At 52.6% G+C, this 24,872-nt stretch overlaps 1 protein-coding gene across 4 annotated transcripts in view; it reads left to right on the forward strand.

The window, feature by feature from the left end:
* Positions 1-14,321: 14,321 nt before the first annotated feature.
* The window catches only part of UBIAD1 (UbiA prenyltransferase domain containing 1), a 52,759-nt gene continuing 42,208 nt past the window's right edge, over positions 14,322-24,872 (forward strand). Inside the window, exons 1-2 of one of the 4 annotated variants that reach the window (XM_063948693.1) lie at positions 14,322-14,572; positions 18,222-18,387. In XM_063948693.1, the coding sequence (XP_063804763.1) occupies positions 18,265-18,387 (123 nt within the window). In that variant the 5' untranslated portion in view covers positions 14,322-14,572; positions 18,222-18,264. Of the gene's footprint in view, positions 14,573-18,221; positions 18,388-24,872 lie in introns of those variants that run through there. The other 3 variants (XM_063948695.1, XM_063948694.1, XM_063948696.1) reach the window with 3 other exon arrangements.

The raw sequence follows: 24,872 nt of genomic DNA on the forward strand, positions 1-24,872 counted from the left end.
CATGGACTGGGTCATGGTGGAGGGTACACCCTAATACCCAGGCAATGTCATTACTACAGTTACCACATGGAATCGGTCATGGTGGAGGGTACACCCTAATACCCAGGCAATGTCATTGCTGCAGTTACCACATGGACTGGGTCATGGTGGAGGGTACACCCTAATACCCAGGCAATGTCATTACTACAGTTACCACATGGACTGGGTCATGGTGGAGAGTACACCCTAATACCCAGGAAATGTCATTACTACAGTTACCACATGGACTGGGTCAGGGTGGAGGATACACCCTAATACCCAGCAATGTCATTGCTACAGTTACCACATGGAATGGGTCATGGTGGAGAGTACACCCTAATACCCAGGCACTGTCATTGCTGCAGTTACCACATGGACTGGGTCATGGTGGAGGATACACCCTAATACCCAGCAATGTCATTGCTACAGTTACCACATGGAATGGGTCATGGTGGAGGGTACACCCTAATACCCAGGCAATGTCATTGCTGCAGTTACCACATGGACTGGGTCATGGTGGAGGGTACACCCTAATACCCAGGCAATGTCATTGCTGCAGTTACCACATGGACTGGGTCATGGTGGAGGATACACCCTAATACCCAGCAATGTCATTGCTACAGTTACCACATGGAATGGGTCATGGTGGAGAGTACACCCTAATACCAAGGGAATGTCATTACTACAGTTACCACATGGACTGGGTCATGGTGGAGAGTACACCCTAATACCAAGGGAATGTCATTACTACAGTTACCACATGGACTGGGTCATGGTGGAGAGTACACCCTAATACCCAGGCAATGTCATTACTACAGTTACCACATGGACTGGGTCATGGTGGAGGATACACCCTAATACCCAGCAATGTCATTACTACAGTTACCACATGGACTGGGTCATGGTGGAGGGTACACCCTAATACCCAGGCAATGTCATTGCTGCAGTTACCACATGGACTGGGTCATGGTGGAGAGTACACCCTAATACCCAGCAATGTCATTACTACAGTTACCACATGGAATGGGTCATGGTGGAGGGTACACCCTAATACCCAGGCAATGTCATTGCTACAGTTACCACATAGACTGGGTCATGGTGGAGGGTACACCCTAATACCCAGGCAATGTCATTGCTACAGTTACCACATGGAATGGGTCATGGTGGAGGGTACACCCTAATACCCAGCAATGTCATTACTACAGTTACCACATGGACTGGGTCATGGTGGAGGGTACACCCTAATACCCAGGGAATGTCATTACTGCAGTTACCACATGGACTGGGTCATGGTGGAGGGTACACCCTAATACCCAGGCAATGTCATTACTACAGTTACCACATGGACTGGGTCATGTTGGAGGGTACACCCTAATACCCAGGCAATGTCATTACTACAGTTACCACATGGACTGGGTCATGGTGGAGGGTACACCCTAATACCCAGCAATGTCATTACTACAGTTACCACATGGACTGGGTCATGGTGGAGGGTACACCCTAATACCCAGCAATGTCATTACTGCAGTGTCAAAGTCAAAAAATATTACATAGAGAGAACATACAAACCACACACACATTTAAGTCGCTATACTTGCAAATATGCGCAGCGAGCACAGCAATATATGGAAACACACGCATTTGCTCGGACATGGCATGGAGATGGATTCGGTGCTTGTTTCATACAGTACATGGTTATAATAATGTCAAGCACCAGACATCATGGAGATTTAGAATTGGCTGATGAATTGATGTCATGAATATGTATTATCTGAACAGAACCAGATGCGCCCATCATGTTTGGTATTGAAGCAAGCAGAATGATGTGTGGGTTAGTTTGATGCTGGTTGTGAAGTTGTGGGACATTGCAGCGGATAGATATGATTATATGTATAAAAGCTAAGATCACTTTGTTGAGAACAATGGATGATCAAGCCAACCTTTTACTAAGATTTTCAGGGCTGAACCTGATTAACATATACAAAGGAGAGAGAGAGACCCCTCCCCTAGGAACAGACACACAGGAGGATAGTTCCTGTCTGGGGGGGTTGGGGGTCAGTTTTTGCTGGTGGCCTCAGAGAACAGATGTAATGAAGCTACACTCAGAACAAAGCTCCCAGAAGCATGGCTGGATCATCACCAGGCACCAAAGGCTAAGTATTGAATTCACATGGCTAGATAAGGAAATATAGACAGATTGCTTTCTGGTTTAAATAGGATATTGTAACTTGGTTGTGTGATTGTTGGGTGTTTGTGTGATAGATCTGGGAATCTGTGATGGTAGCTGGGACATTAGACAACCTGTAGCATAGCATTTGTGGTATTTGTTTGCCTATGGTGATTTAAAATAGATTGTACTGGTTAGTTATAATATATATCTTGTTAATCATAAATACCACCATGCAGTTGCGTTTGGGCATGTGCTTGTGGCAGTGGCGGGCTGAGATGTGTGGTTACATTGTGATCTGGTCTTGTGATGAATATGCTCTGGTTATTGAGATACTGAAGTTGTTTGGAATGTGAAAGTGAATAAGATGGTTCTAGGAAGTTGGATTGAAATTGTGAAAGGTGATTTAGATGGTTTGGAATTGTAAAATCAGAACATATGCATTGTTCTGAGGCTTGGACATTTTGGAATAAAATGGAGTCTTGTGTCTTCTGCTATGTGATTGTGGTGTAGTAGAGAGTGCCATGTGTTTGGACCTGCAAATCTAAAATGGCTGCTGCCGGGTGTTTTCCCCTCCCCCTTTCAACCATGTGTTGCAGTCTTTGGAATCATGGGAGCTTCAATAAAATGGAGTCTAGCTTCTGTCCCATGCGGTATTGTAGGGTTGTGTATATAGGGACAGCCAGTATGAGTAAGCTCAAGTATTTCATCAGCATTGACTAACTGCGCAGCGATTGTTCCTCACACGTGTAAGCTTCTCTGCAATCATATTGATCTTCTTGTTATTGTGAGCCATTTCTCTCTCTCTCTCTCTCTCTTCCCCTCTTTCTCTCTTATTTTCCCTTAAATAGTATTGTATTGTATTGTATTTCCTGTGTAGTTATCTGGTTAGGTAGTCTATGTTATATTGTAGTGTATGATTTGTATTTGTATTAATTCTTTTGCAAGTATATCATTCATAATATATATATTAGGCGTTGGACCCTGAGCACGGTATCTGTGTATTCCTTATAGTGTTAAGTATTCTCAGAGCGTCGGTGACGCTCGAACAGCTTTAAAGGTAATGAGGTTGTTCTGTGTTGCATTTACACTCTACAACTACACAGAGGTTTACAGTATAAGTACATTCCTTAAGGTATAGTTAAGGGAGTACCCTTGCGGTACTTTTTGCGCCAATTGCGTACTGTGTTCTTTAACCTTTAACGTGTTTTTAATAGGATAAATATTTAGCTTTGTTAGCAGTTACCACATGGACTGGGTCATGGTGGAGGGTACACCCTAATACCCAGGCACTGTCACTCGGCTACAGTTACCACATGGAATGGGTCATGGTGGAGGGTTCACCCCAATACCCAGGCAATGTCATTACTACAGTTACCACATGGACTGGGTCATGGTGGAGGGTACACCCTAATACCCAGGCAATGTCATTGCTGCAGTTACCACATGGACTGGGTCATGGTGGAAGGTACACCCTAATACCCAGCAATGTCATTACTACAGTTACCACATGGACTGGGTCATGGTAGAGGGTACACCCTAATACCCAGGCAATGTCACTCGGCTACAGTTACCACATGGACTGGGTCATGGTGGAGGGTACACCCTAATACCCAGACAATGTCACGTGGCTACAGTTACCACATGGACTGGGTCATGGTGGAGGGTACACCCTAATACCCAGTGTGACAGGACGGTTCCGTACGAAAGCACTTGCCGCTGTGCACAGAATGGAAGGTCTAGTCACACGAGGCCTGACCACATAGGGGATTCCCGCTTACCATCAGTAACCGCCTGTTACTGACTCCACCCACTGCGTTGTGGGCAGGTTTATGCTGCCACCACCAAACTCCTAACCTGCCGTGGCGTTTGGAACCACGGTTCTGCTCTGTATGTGCCGACGCACTACTTTACCACAGCTGTGTGGTGCTGACGAATCCCCACTAGCCACTTGCTAGGCCTCTACCGGTAGCTGGCGGAAGGCGGAGCTTGGAGACGTTCGGTGCTTCCCTGGACAGCCGGAGGACGGGGCTAGGTTTGGCCTAACCCTGTTGGTCACAAGATGAAGCAGTCTTCTTGAGGCAATGATGCTTATTTGCTCAATGATAATAACCTTTAAAAAGGCTCCTCCTTATTGCTAGGGGCAACAGCATACAATCAGATGTTTCAGCAGAATAAGATGGTACAATACACACTCCTATGGGCCAACTGCCCTCCTTTTATCCCTCTCCAAGACCCATTACCACAGGGGGTAAGCCCGCCCTGTGGTGTACAACCAATCAATGTTTACCCATGAGCTGTGCATGCCTTGGTCACATGCACAGCTAACATTGTTCCCTATGGACAGTGGGGAGTGGTCGTTCTGCTTTGACTATCCCATCTTGGAGGATCAGGATACGCCCCGGTGCCGTTCAGTCTAGGCTGGGGGAAGGTTTCCCTCCTAAAACTGACTTCCAGAAACCTGCCCGGGACCCAACCCACTGCCTGCAGCCTGGATTTGGGCTCCAGAGCTGGGCAGCCTGGCTCCCCGGTCCAGGTTTCTAGGCCACTACGGGTGATCTCCATGGAGCTCCAAGAAACCACTCAGCCTGTTTCATAGCTGAGCTGCTTCTCTTTCTCCCAGTGCCCCTTTGAAGTGTGAGGCTGGATGGGAAAGCATTCCGTTTTTGGGGAAAAGGTCTGGGAGAATCCATCAGCCTGCACAGCCAGGGATTCCCCCCTCCTGGGACACACAACCAAGTAAGTGCATTTACCTTTAAATACATCACATTTAAAACACACTGTACATTTACCTTTAAATATACACTGAGCCTGTGCCCTGCACAGACTCTACATACTCAGGCACTGCAGTGCCTTACAACACACTGTACTTTTTATTATTTTTAACACAATGTCTTGTTTTTTAACTACTGTGCCCAGCTTCCCTAGCCCTGCAGCCTGGCTGCTAGGGCTCTCTTAGTGCTGGAGGTATGGGGCTGGCTTCCCCCATCCTCCAGCCCGCCTGCCTGCCACTGGGGTCCAGGGAGCTGGCTCTCCCTGTCCCCCCAGTGTGGCACTAACTCGGTGGCCTCACCGCACAGTGCGGCGCACCCCCCTGATCTGGAGCCCAGCGGCCCGGGACACTTGTCCCAGCCGCCGTGGCTCTGGGTCCTTTGCAGCGCAGAGGTGCCGGGAGCATAGCTCCCGGACCCCAGCGATCACCATTCTGCTCACCCCCGCCGCTAGGGAGCCGGCTAGCCCGGTCCCCCATGAGCGGCGCACTGTGGTGGCCTCGCCGCGCAGGGGGCCGGCTAGCCCGGTCCCCTGTATGCGGCGCTGAGATCGGTGTCTCGCCGCAGCGTCCGGCGGGGAGCCGGGCTGCGGCGCACCCCCCCTTGCCAGCCAGCAGCCCGGGACGTCCGTACCGGCTGCCGCGGCTGGCCACCTGTGATGGGCTAAGGCACCGGGAGCAGAGCTCCCGGCCCCCAGCGGCGGCTCTCCCTTCTCCCCGGCGCGCACACAGTTGGTGCGCCCGGGGCTGCACTGACCGCTGCCGGGAGCGGAGCTCCCGGACCCCGGCGGTCAGCGGCTCCCCTCTCCCCCGGCGCGCACACACTGCTCAGCGCGCCGGGGGGCTGTCCTCACTGCCGTGGTCTCCGGAGAGGTCCGGGACCACGGCACATCATAAAAATAAAATTTTTACATATTTTATAAACACGGCGCCTAGCGCCCACACTATGTTGAATATGGCGCCAAGCGCCCATTGTCCGGCATAATGGCGCCGGGTACTAGGGGTTAACCCCTTCAGTGCCGCGGCGGCCATTTTCCTCGTGGCTGGAGCCTCTCCGGCCACACTCCCCCCCCCCATTCAAGCGGGTCAACCAGGGACCCATGTCCCAACGATTTGGGTCCTGGTCCCGCAGTCCGTTGGGGTGAAGGGGACGCTACCTGGGGGGTGTAGGCTCTGGCCTAGACAGTTCATCCATAGTGTAGTGGGCCTCTCTTCGTGGGTGCACAATGTTCAAATAGTCCACCTGAAGTCCAAGTTCAAGGCTCCACCACAAAAGTCTGTCCAATTTCCCCAAGGTAGGTTGCAGCCACCTAACAGGTAGGTGGTAAGTCACCACGGTGGGGGGCCGGTTCCAAACAAGTGCCACCCAAGGTGTCCCAATTTTGGGCATACCCCACCTCCCACAATAGCAGTATACTGCTCAACCAGGCCACAGGGTGCTCCTGCCCATATGGCTCTTTCTGGCTCGGTACTGCTCCCAGTCCGTGCAGTGGCGCAATAGTTCGTAACACACGGTCCGGGTCAAGAATGTGCGCCATCAGCACTGGAGCGGGTACCCGAGCCTCCTTCAATGACTGGAATGCCAACTCGCAAGCGGGTGCAAAGTCCACTGACTTGGGAATGCCCTTCCTAGCCATCTCTGTCAAGGGGTTCACTACAGGACTAAAGTCAATGACAACATGTCCGTAGGGCCTTACAGGTTCTAAGGTCAGTACCGGTCTGGGTGATGTGGGTCGGGGACAGCCTCTGGTTGCCTCCACCCCCTCTGGTTTGGGCCTACCCCTGTCTCCTCCCACATGGTGCCCCAGGCACTTGCACCTCCGTCATACCTATCTGGCAACTGTCTGCCCTAACCGTCAGACCTGCCCTCCAATCCTCTTCTGTCGACCTATGACTCGGGAACCTACCCTGTCACCTAGGCCTACTTTCCCCTCCTCGTCCGCTACCTGTGCCACAGTGATGGCGGCCAGACCACCAGCCTCTGGATCCTGTGTGGCATCCACTACAGGGAGGCTGCGTGTCTTCCCCGATCTACTGCGCACAGGCAGGGGACCTGCTATGTCCACAGCAACTTGCTGCAAGGGTTCTCCTATGGGCAGAGGCCCAGAGACAACACAACCGCTGGAGTGCCCCGGCTGCCAACGCATGGCACCAGCCTTACAGTTGGTCTGGGTGTCATCCGACATTCCAGACCAGGGTAAGCACTGTGTCAGGCACTTCAGGGTACGGTCTGTCTCCGGTTACTGTCCAAAGGGGTTTCGCTGGCAACCGACACCGGTTGTGCAGGAACGTTCCCTGAGGGGACCAGTTGGACACATTCCCTATCTGGTCTATCCCCTCCCACTTTCCTGTCTACCCTGTACCTTAACCCTTCCCGCCAGGTCAAACTTCCTGCCCAACCCTGTCAAGGCCGCTGCCAGAGTGGCGCCTCATGCCTTTCGGGATGGGTCAGAGAGTTGAGCCTCCCTAAACTCCTGCCTGTGGCCCTCAATCTCTCCTAAATTGGGACACTCTACAGGGGGATCTAGGTGGGGACTACTAGGGTCAGTCTGGTAGGGGTCAGTCATGGAAAAGTCAGTGTGGTTTCTCATACTCACCGCCGGAGTTGGCAAACCACTTGGGTCAGGAGCATCATTGGGCACCCCCACAGGATCAAACGAGCTGGAGCCGACATCCTCTGCGTTGCTAGTGGACGTAGGCATACCAGAGGCAAAAGGCATGCGGGGTCGATGTGCCGATCTAGCCGCTGTAATCTTTTCCTCTGGGCTGGTTGAAGCTGGGTTGCTGTGCTGGCAGTTGTCTAGCAGCTGTAGTCTTTTCCTCTGGGCTGGGCTGTGCTGGAGCAGCTGATGTCAACGGTGGTTGTGGAACTTGACTCCGGGGAATGGCGCCTACAAACGTAGTGACGATCCCACCACCCAGATCATTTCCCAGGACCACATCAGTTGGGAGACCATCCATGACGGCAACTTCTCGCAACTCTGGTCCAGCTCCCCAGTCCAGGTAGACTCTTGCCATGGGAACCGCTTTCTCTGTTCCATCTGCCAGGGTGACCTTGGCAGTGCGACCCTGCAATACTGCAGCAGGATCTATAAGGTGGGGGTTCACCACAGTGATTGAGGCCCCAGAGTCTCTTAGGCCTTCTCCCTGCAGGGGTCCCACGTGGACTGGCTGCAGGTGCCTCCACATGTTGTGTAGGGGCTGTTTGGCCATGCAGGTGACTCTCTCCGCAGAGTGCACCTGTCTCTCGCCACACTCCATCGGACTGACTGGAGGGGGAACAGTCTCTGTAGGCTCATCTCCTCTCGTCAAACAAGCGAGCCGGGCTCAGCACTCGGATTTGGGGCACGAGTCTGGGGTGCTTGGGATGCAGGACAGTTCATCCTCAGATGTCCGATTTTCCCACAGCCGTAGCACTTCTTCTCCAGTCGTGGCACCGATGATCTCTGATCAGTTGCAGGGACGTTGCGGTGCGGTTGCTGGCCAAGAGCACCCGGGTTGGAAGATGCTTGTCTTTGGGGGTGATGAGCTGAAGAGGGGGGGTCCCCTTGGTGTGCAGTCTTTTGAGCTGGCTGCTGGCTGGGCGCTTCTGCCCCTGTGGCCGAATTGCCACATACTTGTCGGCTAATTGGGCAGCCATCTTTAAGCTGGGTGGCTCCCGATCTAGCACCCACTCCTTCACTTCTTGGGCGCACCTGCGGTAGAACTGCTCCCTGCAGGGGAACGGGGAACCGCAATTAGTGTGCCGCGTCCCCTCGCATGGCTCGCTATGCTTCGGGCAAGGTGCCTCGCTGCGCTCTGCACATGTTACCGTTCCAATCGTAGTTCACGTGGATCGTAAAGTATGAAAAAGTCAAAAGATGAAAAAAAGTGTGAAAAACTCATGTCGACCTTTTTCCAGTGCATGTCGACCAATAGTGGCCAACCTAATGACTGTATCCCTCTCAGAGAATATTACTATTCATGTACACTGACTGCAGCCAGTATACAGAGGCAAGGGAGGAGGTGGAGGAGCAGCAGGAGGAGGAGGAGTGACTGAGGGAGGAGGAGGAGGAGGAAAGGAGGAGCAGCAGCAGGAGGAGGAGGAGTGACTGAGGGAGGAGGAGGAGAAAAGGAGGAGCAGCAGCAGGAGGAGGAGGAGTGACTGAGGGAGGAGGAGCAGCAGCAGCAGCAGCAGGAGGAGTGACTGAGGGAGGAGGAGCAGCAGCAGCAGCAGCAGGAGGAGTGACTGAGGGAGGAGGAGCAGCAGCAGCAGGATGATGAGGAGGAGTGACTGAGGGAAGAGGAGGAGCAGTAGCAGGAGGAGTGACTGAGGGAGGAGGAGCAGCAGCAGCAGGAGGAGGAGGAGTGACTGAGGGAGGAGGAGCAGCAGCAGCAGGAGGAGGAGGAGTGACTGAGGGAGGAGGAGGTGCAGCAGCAGCAGGAGGAGGAGGAGTGACTGAGGGAGGAGGAGGAGCATCAGGAGGAGGAGGAGTGACTGAGGGAAAAGGAGGAGCAGCAGCAGCAGGAGGAGGAGTGACTGAGGGAGGAGGAGGAGCAGCAGCAGCAGGAAGAGGAGGAGTGACTGAGGGAGGAGGAGGAGCCAGCAGGAGGAGGAGGAGTGACTGAGGGAGGAGGAGCAGCAGCAGCAGGAGGAGTGACTGAGGGAGGAGAAGGAGCAGCAGCAGCAGGAAGAGGAGGAGTGACTGAGGGAGGAGGAGGAGCAGCAGGAGGAGGAGGAGTGACTGAGGGAGGAGGAGCAGCAGCAGGAGGAGGAGGAGGAGGAGGAGTGACTGAGGGAGGAGCAGCAGCAGGAGGAGGAGGAGGAGCAGCAGCAGCAGGAGGAGGAGGAGGAGGAGGGAGGAGGAGGAGCAGCAACAGCAGTAGGTTGAGGAGTGACTGAGGGAGGAGGAGGAGCAGCAGCAGGAGGAGGAGGAGTGACTGAGGGAGGAGGAGGAGCAGCAGCAGCAGGTGGAGGAGTGACTGAGGGAGGAGGAGGAGCAGCAGCAGGAGGAGGAGTGACTGAGGGAGGAGGAGGAAGAGCAGCAGCAGGAGGAGGAGGAGTGACTGAGGGAGGAGGAGGAGCAGCAGCAGGAGGAGGAGGAGTGACTGAGGGAGGAGGAGGAGCAGCAGCAGGTGGAGGAGTGACTGAGGGAGGAGGAGGAGCAGCAGCAGGAGGAGGAGGAGGAGTGACTGAGGGAGGAGGAGCAGCAGCAGGAGGAGGAGGAGTGACTGAGGGAGGAGGAGGAGCAGCAGCAGCAGGTGGAGGAGTGACTGAGGGAGGAGGAGGAGCAGCAGCAGGAGGAGGAGGAGTGACTGAGGGAGGAGGAGGAGCAGCAGCAGGAGTAGGAGGAGTGACTGAGGGAGGAGGAGGAGCAGCAGCAGGAGTAGGAGTGACTGAGGGAGGAGGAGGAGTGACTGAGGGAGGAGGAGGAGGAGTGACTGAGGGAGGAGGAGGAGGAGTGACTAAGGGAGGAGGAGGAGGAGTGACTGAGGGAGGAGGAGGAGCAGCAGCAGCAGGAGGAGGAGGAGTGACTAAGGGAGGAGGAGGAGGAGTGACTGAGGGAGGAGGAGGAGCAGCAGCAGCAGGAGGAGGGGGAGGAGGAGCAGGAGGAGGAGGAGGAGCAGCAGCAGCAGGAGGAGGAGTGACTGAGGGAGGAGGAGGAGGAGTGAATGAGGGAGGAGGAGGAGAAGCAGCAGCAGGAGGAGGAGTGACTGAGGGAGGAGGAGCAGCAGCAGCAGGTGGAGGAGTGACTGAGGGAGGAGGAGCAGCAGCAGCAGGTGGAGGAGTGACTGAGGGAGGAGGAGGAGGAGTGACTGAGGGAGGAGGAGGAGCAGCAGCAGGTGGAGGAGTGACTGAGGGAGGAGGAGGAGCAGCAGCAGCAGCAGGAGGAGGAGTGACTGAGGGAGGAGGAGGAGCAGCAGCAGGAGGAGGAGTGACTGAGGGAGGAGGAGCAGCAGCAGCAGGAGGAGGAGTGACTGAGGGAGGAGGAGTAGGTGCAGCAGCAGGTGGAGGAGTGACTGAGGAGGAGAGCAGCAGCAGCAGAGGAGGAGTGACTGAGGAGGAGGAGGTGCAGCAGCAGGTGGAGGAGTGACTGAGGGAGGAGGAGGAGCAGCAGCAGGTGGAGGAGTGACTGAGGGAGGAGGAGGAGCAGCAGCAGCAGGAGGAGTGACTGAGGGAGGAGGAGGAGCAGCAGCAGGTGGAGGAGTGACTGAGGGAGGAGGAGCAGCAGCAGCAGGAGGAGGAGGAGGAGTGACTGAGGGAGGAGGAGCAGCAGCAGCAGGAGGAGCAGCAGCAGCAGGAGGAGGAGTGACTGAGGGAGGAGGAGCAGCAGCAGCAGGAGGAGGAGTGACTGAGGAGGAGGAGGAGCAGCAGCAGCAGGAGGAGAGGAGTGACTGAGGGAGGAGGAGCAGCAGCAGCAGGAGGAGCAGCAGCAGCAGGAGGAGGAGTGACTGAGGGAGGAGGAGGAGCAGCAGCAGGAGGAGGAGGAGTGACTGAGGAGGAGGAGCAGCAGCAGCAGGAGGAGGAGGAGTGACTGAGGGAGGAGGAGGAGCAGCAGCAGCAGGAGGAGGAGGAGTGACTGAGGGAGGAGGAGCAGCAAGCAGCAGGAGGAGTGACTGAGGGAGGAGGAGGAGCAGCAGCAGGAGGAGGAGGAGTGACTGAGGGAGGAGGAGGAGCAGCAGCAGCAGCAGGAGGACGAGGAGGAGTGACTGAGAGAGGAGGAGGAGGAGCAGCAGCAGCAGAGAGCAGCAGCAGCAGGAGGAGGAGTGACTGAGGGAGGAGGAGGAGCAGCAGCAGGAGGAGGAGTGACTGAGGAGGAGGAGGAGCAGCAGCAGGAGGAGGAGGAGTGACTGAGGGAGGAGGAGCAGCAGCAAGCAGAGGAGGAGTGACTGAGGGAGGAGGAGGAGCAGCAGCAGCAGGAGGAGGAGGAGTGACTGAGGGAGGAGGAGCAGCAGCAGCAGGAGAGTGACTGAGGGAGGAGGAGAGCAGCAGCAGGAGGAGGAGAGTGACTGAGGGAGGAGGAGGAGCAGCAGCAGCAGCAGGAGGACGAGGAGAGTGACTGAGGGAGGAGGAGGAGGAGCAGCAGCAGGAGGAGGAGGAGTGACTGAGGAAGGAGGAGGAGGTGGAGGAGGAGGAGGAGGAGTGACTGAGGGAGGAGGAGGAGCAGCAGCAGCAGGAGGAGGAGGAGTGACTGAGGAAGGAGGAGGAGGTGGAGCAGGAGGAGGAGGAGTGACTGAGGGAGGAGGAGGAGCAGCAGGAGGAGGAGGAGTGACTGAGGGAGGAGGAGCAGCAGCAGCAGGAGGAGGAGTGACTGAGGGAGGAGGAGCAGCAGCAGAGGAGGAGGAGTGACTGAGGGAGGAGGAGCAGCAGCAGCAGGAGGAGGAGTGACTGAGGGAGGAGGAGGAGGAGCAGCAGGAGGAGGAGGAGTGACTGAGGGAGGAGGAGCAGCAGCAGCAGCAGGAGGAGGAGTGACTGAGGGAGGAGGAGGAGCAGCAGGAGGAGGAGGAGTGACTGAGGGAGGAGGAGCAGCAGCAGCAGCAGGAGGAGTGACTGAGGGAGGAGGAGGAGCAGCAGCAGGAGGAGGAGTGACTGAGGGAGGAGGAGGAGCAGCAGCAGCAGGAGGAGGAGGAGTGACTGAGGGAGGAGGAGGAGCAGCAGCAGCAGGAGGAGGAGGAGTGACTGAGGGAGGAGGAGCAGCAGCAGGAGGAGGAGGAGTGACTGAGGGAGGAGGAGCAGCAGCAGCAGCAGGAGGAGGAGGAGTGACTGAGGGAGGAGGAGCAGCAGCAGCAGCAGGAGGAGGAGGAATGACTGAGGGAGGAGGAGCAGCAGCAGGAGGAGGAGGAGTGACTGAGGGAGGAGGAGCAGCAGCAGCAGGAGGAGGAGTGACTGAGGGAGGAGGAGCAGCAGCAGCAGCAGGAGGAGGAGGAATGACTGAGGGAGGAGGAGCAGCAGCAGGAGGAGGAGGAGTGACTGAGGGAGGAGGAGCAGCAGCAGCAGCAGGAGGAGGAGGAGTGACTGAGGGAGGAGGAGCAGCAGCAGCAGCAGGAGGAGGAGGAATGACTGAGGGAGGAGGAGCAGCAGCAGCAGGTGGAGGAGTGACTGAGGGAGGAGGAGGAGCAGCAGCAGGTGGAGGAGTGACTGAGGGAGGAGGAGGAGCAGCAGCAGCAGGTGGAGGAGTGACTGAGGGAGGAGGAGGAGCAGCAGCAGGTGGAGGAGTGACTGAGGGAGGAGGAGGAGCAGCAGGAGGAGGAGGAGTGACTGAGGGAGGAGGAGCAGCAGCAGCAGCAGGTGGAGGAGTGACTGAGGGAGGAGGAGGAGCAGCAGCAGGAGGAGGAGTGACTGAGGGAGGAGGAGCAGCAGCAGCAGCAGGTGGAGGAGGAGTGACTGAGGGAGGAGGAGGAGCAGCAGCAGGTGGAGGAGTGACTGAAGGAGGAGGAGCAGCAGCAGGAGGACGAGGAGGAGTGACTGAGGGAGGAGGAGGAGGAGCAGCAGCAGCAGGTGAAGGAGTGACTGAGGGAGGAGGAGGAGCAGCAGCAGGAGGAGGAGTGACTGAGGGAGGAGGAGGAGCAGCAGCAGGAGGAGGAGTGACTGAGGGAGGAGTAGGAGCAGCAGGAGGAGGAGTGACTGAGGGAGGAGGAGGAGCAGCAGCAGCAGGTGGAGGAGTGACTGAGGGAGGAGGAGCAGCAGCAGCAGCAGGAGGAGGAGTGACTGAGGGAGGAGGAGCAGCAGCAGCAGGAGGAGGAGGAGTGACTGAGGGAGGAGGAGCAGCAGCAGGAGGAGGAGGGAGTGACTGAGGGAGGAGGAGCAGCAGCAGCAGGAGGAGGAGGAGTGACTGAGGGAGGAGGAGGAGGAGCAGGAGGAGGAGTGACTGAGGGAGGAGGAGGAGCAGCAGGTGGAGGAGTGACTGAGGGAGGAGGAGGAGCAGCAGCAGGAGGAGGAGTGTCTGAGGGAGGAGGAGGAGCAGCAGCAGCAGGTGGAGCAGTGACTGAGGGAGGAGGAGGAGCAGCAGCAGGAGGAGGAGGAGTGACTGAGGGAGGAGGAGCAGCAGCAGCAGGAGGAGGAGTGACTGAGGGAGGAGGAGGAGCAGCAGGTGGAGGAGTGACTGAGGGAGGAGGAGGAGCAGCAGCAGGAGGAGGAGTGTCTGAGGGAGGAGGAGGAGCAGCAGCAGCAGCAGGTGGAGCAGTGACTGAGGGAGGAGGAGCAGCAGCAGCAGCAGCAGGAGGAGGAGTGACTGAGGGAGGAGGAGCAGCAGCAGCAGGAGGAGGAGTGACTGAGGAAGGAGGAGCAGCAGGAGGAGGAGGAGTGACTGAGGGAGGAGGAGCAGCAGCAGCAGGAGGAGGAGTGACTGAGGGAGGAGGAGCAGCAGCAGCAGCAGGAGGAGTGACTGAGGGAGGAGGAGGAGCAGAGCAACGTTTCCCTGTAGCTACAGCGCAGTGTGTAATATAGTGCGCGGAGGAACACAGCGCGCAGGGATCCCGGCATCCGGGAGGGAAGACTTCGGCAAGATGGCGGCGCCCAGTGGAAGAGTTGGGTGACACGTCCACGCGTTGGTGCGGCTTTCCTGGCGATGTGATCTCCCAGCATGACCTGACCGCCGGCTGTTGCTGTGACTTGTAGTTCTTGCGGAGCCAGAGATGTCAGTATAGATGTGTCTGTCATCCCCTCATACCTTCTACCAGTGTCCTGCTTCCCGTACTGGCTGACAGAGCGATCCCTACCACTGTGCCACCCTGCCACCCTCACTCACTGTGCTGGCTGACAGAGCGATCCCTACCACTGTGCCACCCTGCCACCCTCACTCACTGTGCTGGCTGACAGAGCGATCCCTACCACTGTGCCACCCTGCCACCCTCACTCACTGTGCTGGCTGACAGAGCGATCCTTACCACTGTGCCACCCTGCCACCCTCACTCACTGTGCTGGCTGACAGAGCGATCCCTACCACTGTGCCACCCTGCCACCCTCACTCACTGTGCTGGCTGACAGAGCGATCCCTACCACTGTGCCACCCTGCCACCCTCACTCACTGTGCTGGCTGACAGAGCGATCCCTACCACTGTGCCACCCTGCCACCCTCACTCACTGTGCTGGCTGACAGAGCGATCCCTACCACTGTGCCACCCTGCCACCCTCACTCACTGTGCTGGCTGACAGAGCGATCCCTACCACTGTGCCACCCTGCCACCCTCACTCACTGTGCTGGCTGACAGAGCGATCCCTACCACTGTGCCACCCTGCCACCTGCACTCACTGTGCTGACTGACAGAGCGAAACCTACCACTGTGCCACCCTGCCACCCTCACTCACTGTGCTGGCTGACAGAGCGATCCCTACCACTGTGCCACCCTGCCACCCTCACTCACTGTGCTGGCTGACAGAGCGATCCCTACCACTGTGCCACCCTGCCACCCTCACTCACTGTGCTGGCTGACAGAGCGATCCTTACCACTGTGCCACCCTCACTCACTGTGCTGGTTGACAGAGCGATCCCTACCACTGTGCCACCCTGCCACCCTCACTCACTGTGCTGACTGACAGAGCGATCCCTACCACTGTGCCACCCTGCCACCCTCACTCACTGTGCTGACTGACAGAGCGATCCCTACCACTGTGCCACCCTGCCACCCTCACTCACTGTGCTGACTGACAGAGCGATCCCTACCACTGTGCCACCCTGCCACCCTCACTCACTGTGCTGGACAAAGGTAACCAGAGTCCCTACTCCTCCACTGCGGCTGCAGGGCCCTGCTCTCACACATAGTGCTGCCCCTTATACCCCCTGTGTCATGTACCCTGTGTGCTGCCCCTTATACCCCCTGTGTCATGTACCCTGTGTGCTGCCCCTTATACCCCCTGTGTGCTGCCCATTATACACCCTGTGTGATGTATTCTGGCTGATGCATATTATACCCCCTGTGTGATGTATTCTGGGGGATGCATATTGTGATGTATTCTGTGTGATGTATTGTGGGGGATGCATGTTATACCCCCTGTGTGATGTATTCTGGGGGATGCATGTTATACCCCCTGTGTGATGTATTCTGGGGGATGCATATTATACCCCCTGTGTGATGTATTCTGGGGGATGCATATTATACCCCCTGTGTGATGTATTCTGGGGGATGCATATTATACCCCCTGTGTGATGTATTCTGGGGGATGCATATTATACCCCCTGTGTGATGTATTCTGGGGGATGCATATTATACCCCCTGTGTGATGTATTCTGGGGGATGCATATTATACCCCCTGTGTGATGTATTCTGGGGGATGCATATTATACCCCCTGTGTGATGTATTCTGGGGGATGCATGTTATACCCCCTGTGTGATGTATTCTGGGGCATGCATGTTATACCCCCTGTGTGATGTATTCTGGGGCATGCATGTTATACCCCCTGTGTGATGTATTCTGGGGCATGCATGTTATACCCCCTGTGTGATGTATTCTGGCTGATGCATGTTATACCCCCTGTGTGATGTATTCTGGCTGATGCATGTTATACCCCCTGTGTGATGTATTCTGGGGCATGCATGTTATACCCCCTGTGTGATGTATTCTGGGGCATGCATGTTATACCCCCTGTGTGATGTATTCTGGGGCATGCATGTTATACCCCCTGTGTGATGTATTCTGGGGCATGCATGTTATACCCCCTGTGTGATGTATTCTGGGGCATGCATGTTATACCCCTGTGTGATGTATTCTGGGGCATGCATGTTATACCCCCTGTGTGATGTATTCTGGGGCATGCATGTTATACCCCCTGTGTGATGTATTCTGGGGCATGCATGTTATACCCCCTGTGTGATGTATTCTGGGGCATGCATGTTATACCCCCTGTGTGATGTATTCTGGGGCATGCATGTTATACCCCCTGTGTGATGTATTCTGGGGCATGCATGTTATACCCCCTGTGTGATGTATTCTGGGGCATGCATGTTATACCCCCTGTGTGATGTATTCTGGGCATGCATGTTATACCCCTGTGTGATGTATTCTGGGCATGCAAGTTATACCCCTGTGTGATGTATTCTGGGCATGCTGTTATACCCTGTGTGAGTATTGGCATGCATGTTATACCCCTGTGTGATGTATTCTGGGATGCATGTTATACCCCCTGTGTGATGTATTCTGGGCATGCATGTTATACCCCCTGTGTGATGTATTCTGGGGCATGCATGTTATACCCCTGTGTGATGTATTCTGGGGCATGCATGTTATACCCCCTGTGTGATGTATTCTGGGGATGCATGTTATACCCCCTGTGTGATGTATTCTGGGGGATGCATGTTATACCCCCTGTGTGATGTATTCTGGGGGATGCATGTTATACCCCCTGTGTGATGTATTCTGGGGGATGCATGTTATAACCCCCTGTGTGATGTATTCTGGGGGATGCATGTTATACCCCCTGTGTGATGTATTCTGGGGATGCATGTTATACCCCCTGTGTGATGTATTCTGGGGATGCATGTTATACCCCCTGTGTGATGTATTCTGGGGGATGCATATTATACCCCCTGTGTGATGTGATTCTGGGTGGGATGCATATTATACCCCCTGTGTGATGTATTCTGGGGCATGCATGTTATACCCCCTGTGTGATGTATTCTGGGGCATGGTGATGTATTCTGGGGCATGCATGTTATACCCCCTGTGTGATGTATTCTGGGGCATGCATGTTATACCCCCTGTGTGATGTATTCTGGGGCATGCATGTTATACCCCCTGTGTGATGTATTCTGGGAATGCATGTTATACCCCCTGTGTGATGTATTCTGGGGGATGCATGTTATACCCCCTGTGTGATGTATTCTGGGGGATGCATGTTATACCCCCTGTGTGATGTATTCTGGGGGATGCATGTTATACCCCCCTGTGTGATGTATTCTGGGGGATGCATGTTATACCCCCTGTGTGATGTATTCTGGGGGATGCATATTATACCCCCTGTGTGATGTATTCTGGGGGATGCATATTGTGATGTATTCTGTGTGATGTATTGTGGGGGATGCATATTATACCCCCTGTGTGATGTATTCTGGGGAATGCATGTTATACCCCCTGTGTGATGTATTCTGGGTGATGCATGTTATACCCCCTGTGTGATGTATTCTGGCTGATGCATGTTATACCCCCTGTGTGATGTATTCTGGGGGATGCATGTTATACCCCCTGTGTGATGTATTCTGGGGGATGCATGTTATACCCCCTGTGTGATGTATTCTGGGGGATGCATGTTATACCCCCTGTGTGATGACCGTTATGCCCCTGTGATGCAGAAGATTGGAGAAAGATCAGCAGTACCCGCTAGTGATACACACCATGTGCTGCAATGTGACTATCACACAGATACGGATAGGGATTATTACATGGCTCAGTGTTGGTGACAGCAGCTCATCCTCTATATCCAGCAAATGGAAACGGTGTAATTCCCAACGATATGTAGTATGTACTAATAATGACCTGCGTGATGTTCCAGTCTGTAACAAATGTCTTTCATAGACCTATGATGAAGGTGTAATGCCAGCCAGGATATCGGGTGTTACATTGTACATCTCCCCAGTGTTGTGTGTATAATACCAGCCAGGATATCGGGTGTTACATTGTACATCTCCCCAGTGTTATGTGTGTATAATACCAGCCAGGATATCTGGTGTTACATTGTACATCTCCCCAGTGTTGTGTGTGTATAATACCAGCCAGGATATCGGGTGTTACATTGTACATCTCCCCAGTGTTGTGTATAATACCAGCCAGGATATCGGGGTGTTACATTGTACATCTCCCCAGTGTTGTGTGTGTATAATACCAGCCAGGATATCGGGGTGTTACATTGTACATCTCCCCAGTGTTGTGTGTGTATAATACCAGCCAGGATATCGGGGTGTTACATTGTACATCTCCCCAGTGTTATGTGTGTATAATACCAGCCAGGATATCGGGTGTTACATTGTACATCTCCCCAGTGTTGTGTGTATAATACCAGCCAGGATATCGGGGTGTTACATTGTACATCTCCCCAGTGTTATGTGTGTATAATACCAGCCAGGATATCGGGTGTTACATTGTACATCTCCCCAGTGTTGTGTGTATAATACCAGCCAGGATATCGGGTGTTACATTGTACATCTCCCCAGTGTTATGTGTATAATACCAGCCAGGATATCAGGTGTTACATTGTACATCTCCCCAGTGTTGTGTGTATAATACCAGCCAGGATATCGGGGTGTTACATTGTACATCTCCCCAGTGTTGTGTATAATACCAGCCAGGATATCGGGGTGTTACATTGTACATCTCTCCAGTGTTGTGTGTATAATACCAGCCAGGATATCGGGTGTTACATTGTACATCTCCCCAGTGTTGTGTGTATAATACCAGCCAGGATATCGGGTGTTACATTGTACATCTCCCCAGTGTTATGTGTATAATACCAGCCAGGATATCGGGTGTTACATTGTACATCTCCCCAGTGTTGTGTGTGTAATACCAGCCAGGATATCGGGTGTTACATTGTACATCTCCCCAGTGTTGTGTGTGTGTGTGTGTGTGTGTGTGTGTGTATAATACCAGCCAGGATATCGGGGTGTTACATTGTACATCTCTCCAGTGTGTTGTGTGTATAATACCAGCCAGGATATCGGGTGTTACATTGTACATCTCCCCAGTGTTGTGTGTGTGTGTGTGTGTGTGTGTGTGTGTGTGTATAATACCAGCCAGGATATCGGGTGTTACATTGTACATCTCCCCAGTGTTGTGTGTGTATAATACCAGCCAGGATATCGGGTGTTACATTGTACATCTCCCCAGTGTTGTGTGTATAATACCAGCCAGGATATCGGGTGTTACATTGTACATCTCTCCAGTGTTGTGTGTAGAATACCAGCCAGGATATCGGGTGTTACATTGTACATCTCCCCAGTGTTGTGTGTGTATAATACCAGCCAGGATATCGGGGTGTTACATTGTACATCTCTCCAGTGTTGTGTGTGTAATACCAGCCAGGATATCGGGTGTTACATTGTACATCTCTCCAGTGTTGTGTGTAGAATACCAGCCAGGATATCGGGTGTTACATTGTACATCTCCCCAGTGTTGTGTGTGTATAATACCAGCCAGGATATCGGGTGTTACATTGTACATCTCCCCAGTGTTGTGTGTATAATACCAGCCAGGATATCGGGTGTTACATTGTACATCTCTCCAGTGTTGTGTGTATAATACCAGCCAGGATATCGGGTGTTACATTGTACATCTCCCCAGTGTTGTGTGTGTGTGTATAATACCAGCCAGGATATCGGGTGTTACATTGTACATCTCCCCAGTGTTGTGTGTGTATAATACCAGCCAGGATATCGGGTGTTACATTGTACATCTCCCCAGTGTTGTGTGTGTGTGTGTGTGTATAATACCAGCCAGGATATCGGGTGTTACATTGTACATCTCCCCAGTGTTGTGTGTATAATACCAGCCAGGATATCGGGTGTTACATTGTACATCTCCCCAGTGTTGTGTGTGTGTGTGTGTGTGTGTATGATACCAGCCAGGATATTGGGGTGTTACATTGTACATCTCCCCAGTGTTGTGTGTATAATACCAGCCAGGATATCGGGTGTTACATTGTACATCTCCCCAGTGTTGTGTGTATAATACCAGCCAGGATATCGGGTGTTACATTGTACATCTCCCCAGTGTTATGTGTATAATACCAGCCAGGATATCGGGTGTTACATTGTACATCTCCCCAGTGTTGTGTGTATAATACCAGCCAGGATATCGGGGTGTTACATTGTACATCTCCCCAGTGTTGTGTATAATACCAGCCAGGATATCGGGGTGTTACATTGTACATCTCTCCAGTGTTGTGTGTATAATACCAGCCAGGATATCGGGTGTTACATTGTACATCTCCCCAGTGTTGTGTGTATAATACCAGCCAGGATATCGGGTGTTACATTGTACATCTCCCCAGTGTTATGTGTATAATACCAGCCAGGATATCGGGTGTTACATTGTACATCTCCCCAGTGTTGTGTGTGTAATACCAGCCAGGATATCGGGTGTTACATTGTACATCTCCCCAGTGTTGTGTGTGTGTGTGTGTGTATAATACCAGCCAGGATATCGGGTGTTACATTGTACATCTCCCCAGTGTTGTGTATATAATACCAGCCAGGATATCGGGTGTTACATTGTACATCTCCCCAGTGTTATGTGTGTATAATACCAGCCAGGATATCGGGGTGTTACATTGTACATCTCCCCAGTGTTGTGTATAATACCAGCCAGGATATCGGGGTGTTACATTGTACATCTCTCCAGTGTTGTGTGTATAATACCAGCCAGGATATCGGGTGTTACATTGTACATCTCCCCAGTGTTGTGTGTGTGTGTGTGTGTGTGTGTGTGTGTGTGTGTGTATAATACCAGCCAGGATATCGGGTGTTACATTGTACATCTCCCCAGTGTTGTGTGTGTATAATACCAGCCAGGATATCGGGTGTTACATTGTACATCTCCCCAGTGTTGTGTGTATAATACCAGCCAGGATATCGGGTGTTACATTGTACATCTCTCCAGTGTTGTGTGTAGAATACCAGCCAGGATATCGGGTGTTACATTGTACATCTCCCCAGTGTTGTGTGTGTATAATACCAGCCAGGATATCGGGGTGTTACATTGTACATCTCTCCAGTGTTGTGTGTGTAATACCAGCCAGGATATCGGGTGTTACATTGTACATCTCTCCAGTGTTGTGTGTGTATAATACCAGCCAGGATATCGGGTGTTACATTGTACATCTCCCCAGTGTTGTGTGTGTATAATACCAGCCAGGATATCGGGTGTTACATTGTACATCTCCCCAGTGTTGTGTGTATAATACCAGCCAGGATATCGGGTGTTACATTGTACATCTCTCCAGTGTTGTGTGTATAATACCAGCCAGGATATCGGGTGTTACATTGTACATCTCCCCAGTGTTGTGTGTGTGTGTGTGTATAATACCAGCCAGGATATCGGGTGTTACATTGTACATCTCCCCAGTGTTGTGTGTGTATAATACCAGCCAGGATATCGGGTGTTACATTGTACATCTCCCCAGTGTTGTGTGTGTGTGTGTGTGTATAATACCAGCCAGGATATCGGGTGTTACATTGTACATCTCCCCAGTGTTGTGTGTATAATACCAGCCAGGATATCGGGTGTTACATTGTACATCTCCCCAGTGTTGTGTGTGTGTGTGTGTGTGTGTGTGTATGATACCAGCCAGGATATTGGGGTGTTACATTGTACATCTCCCCAGTGTTGTGTGTATAATACCAGCCAGGATATCGGGGTGTTACGTTGTACATCTCCCCAGTGTTGTGTATAATACCAGCCAGGATATCGGGTGTTACATTGTACATCTCCCCAGTGTTGTGTGTATAATACCAGCCAGGATATCTGGGTGTTACATTGTACATCTCCCCAGTGTTGTGTGTGTGTGTGTGTGTGTGTGTGTGTGTGTATAATACCAGCCAGGATATCGGGTGTTACATTGTACATCTCCCCAGTGTTGTGTATAATACCAGCCAGGATATCGGGTGTTACATTGTACATCTCCCCAGTGTTGTGTGTGTGTGTGTGTGTGTGTGTGTGTGTATAATACCAGCCAGGATATCGGGTGTTACATTGTACATCTCCCCAGTGTTGTGTGTGTGTGTGTGTGTGTAATACCAGCCAGGATATCGGGTGTTACATTGTACATCTCCCCAGTGTTGTGTGTGTGTGTGTGTGTGTGTGTATATAATACCAGCCAGGATATCGGGTGTTACATTATACATCTCCCCAGTGTGTGTATAATACCAGCCAGGATATCGGGGTGTTACATTGTACATCTCCCCAGTGTTGTGTATAATACCAGCCAGGATATCGGGTGTTACATTGTACATCTCCCCAGTGTTGTGTGTATAATACCAGCCAGGATATCGGGGTGTTACATTGTACATCTCCCCAGTGTTGTGTGTGTATAATACCAGCCAGAATATCGGGGTGTTACATTGTACATCTCCCCAGTGTTGTGTGTATAATACCAGCCAGGATATCGGGTGTTACATTGTACATCTCCCCAGTGTTGTGTGTGTGTGTGTGTGTGTGTGTGTGTATAATACCAGCCAGGATATCGGGTGTTACATTGTACATCTCCCCAGTGTTGTGTGTGTGTGTGTGTGTGTGTGTGTGTATATATAATACCAGCCAGGTTATCGGGTGTTACATTATACATCTCCCCAGTGTGTGTATAATACCAGCCAGGATATCGGGTGTTACATTGTACATCTCCCCAGTGTTGTGTGTATAATACCAGCCAGGATATCGGGTGTTACATTGTACATCTCCCCAGTGTTGTGTGTATAATACCAGCCAGGATATCGGGTGTTACATTGTACATCTCCCCAGTGTTGTGTGTGTGTGTGTGTGTGTGTGTGTGTGTGTGTGTGTGTATATATATATATATAATACCAGCCAGGATATCTGGGTGTTACATTGTACATCTCCCCAGTGTTGTGTGTGTGTGTGTGTGTGTGTGTGTATAATACCAGCCAGGATATCGGGTGTTACATTGTACATCTCCCCAGTGTTGTGTGTATAATACCAGCCAGGATATCGGGTGTTGTGTGTGTATAATACCAGCCAGGATATCTGGTGTTACATTGTACATCTCGGCAGTGTTGTGTGTGTATAATACCAGCCAGGATATCGGGTGTTACATTGTACATCTCCCCAGTGTTGTGTGTATAATACCAGCCCGGATATCGGGTGTTACATTGTACATCTCTCCAGTGTTGTGTGTAGAATACCAGCCAGGATATCGGGTGTTACATTGTACATCTCCCCAGTGTTGTGTGTGTATAATACCAGCCAGGATATCGGGTGTTACATTGTACATCTCCCCAGTGTTGTGTGTATAATACCAGCCAGGATATCGGGTGTTACATTGTACATCTCCCCAGTGTTGTGTGTGTGTGTGTGTGTGTGTGTGTGTGTGTGTGTATAATACCAGCCAGGATATCGGGTGTAACATTGTACATCTCCCCAGTGTTGTCTGTGTGTGTGTGTATAATACCAGCCAGGATATCGGGTGTTACATTGTACATCTCCCCAGTGTTATGTGTATAATACCAGCCAGGATATCGGGTGTTACATTGTACATCTCCCCAGTGTTGTGTGTATAATACCAGCCAGGATATCGGGTGTTACATTGTACATCTCCCCAGTGTTGTGTGTGTGTATAATACCAGCCAGGATATCGGGTGTTACATTGTACATCTCCCCAGTGTTGTGTGTATAATACCAGCCAGGATATCGGGTGTTACATTGTACATCTCCCCAGTGTTGTGTGTGTATAATACCAGCCAGGATATCGGGGTGTTACATTGTACATCTCCCCAGTGTTGTGTGTGTATAATACCAGCCAGGATATCGGGGTGTTACATTGTACATCTCCCCAGTGTTGTGTGTGTGTGTGTGTGTGTGTGTGTGTGTGTGTATATAATACCAGCCAGGATATCTGGGTGTTACATTGTACATCTCCCCAGTGTTGTGTGTGTGTGTATAATACCAGCCAGGATATCGGGTGTTACATTGTACATCTCCTCAGTGTTGTGTGTGTGTGTGTGTGTGTGTGTGTGTGTGTGTGTATATAATACCAGCCAGGATATCGGGTGTTACATTATACATCTCCCCAGTTTTGTGTATAATACCAGCCAGGATATCGGGTGTTACATTGTACATCTCCCCAGTATTGTGTATAATACCAGCCAGGATATCGGGTGTTATATTGTACATCTCCCCAGTGTTGGGGGTATAATACCAGCCAGGATATCGGGTGTTACATTGAACATCTCCCCAGTGTTGTGTGTGTGTGTGTATAATACCAGCCAGGATATCGG

Source organism: Pseudophryne corroboree (genome assembly GCF_028390025.1).
Source record: "Pseudophryne corroboree isolate aPseCor3 chromosome 10 unlocalized genomic scaffold, aPseCor3.hap2 SUPER_10_unloc_2, whole genome shotgun sequence".
Classification (NCBI taxonomy): Eukaryota; Metazoa; Chordata; class Amphibia; order Anura; family Myobatrachidae; genus Pseudophryne; species Pseudophryne corroboree.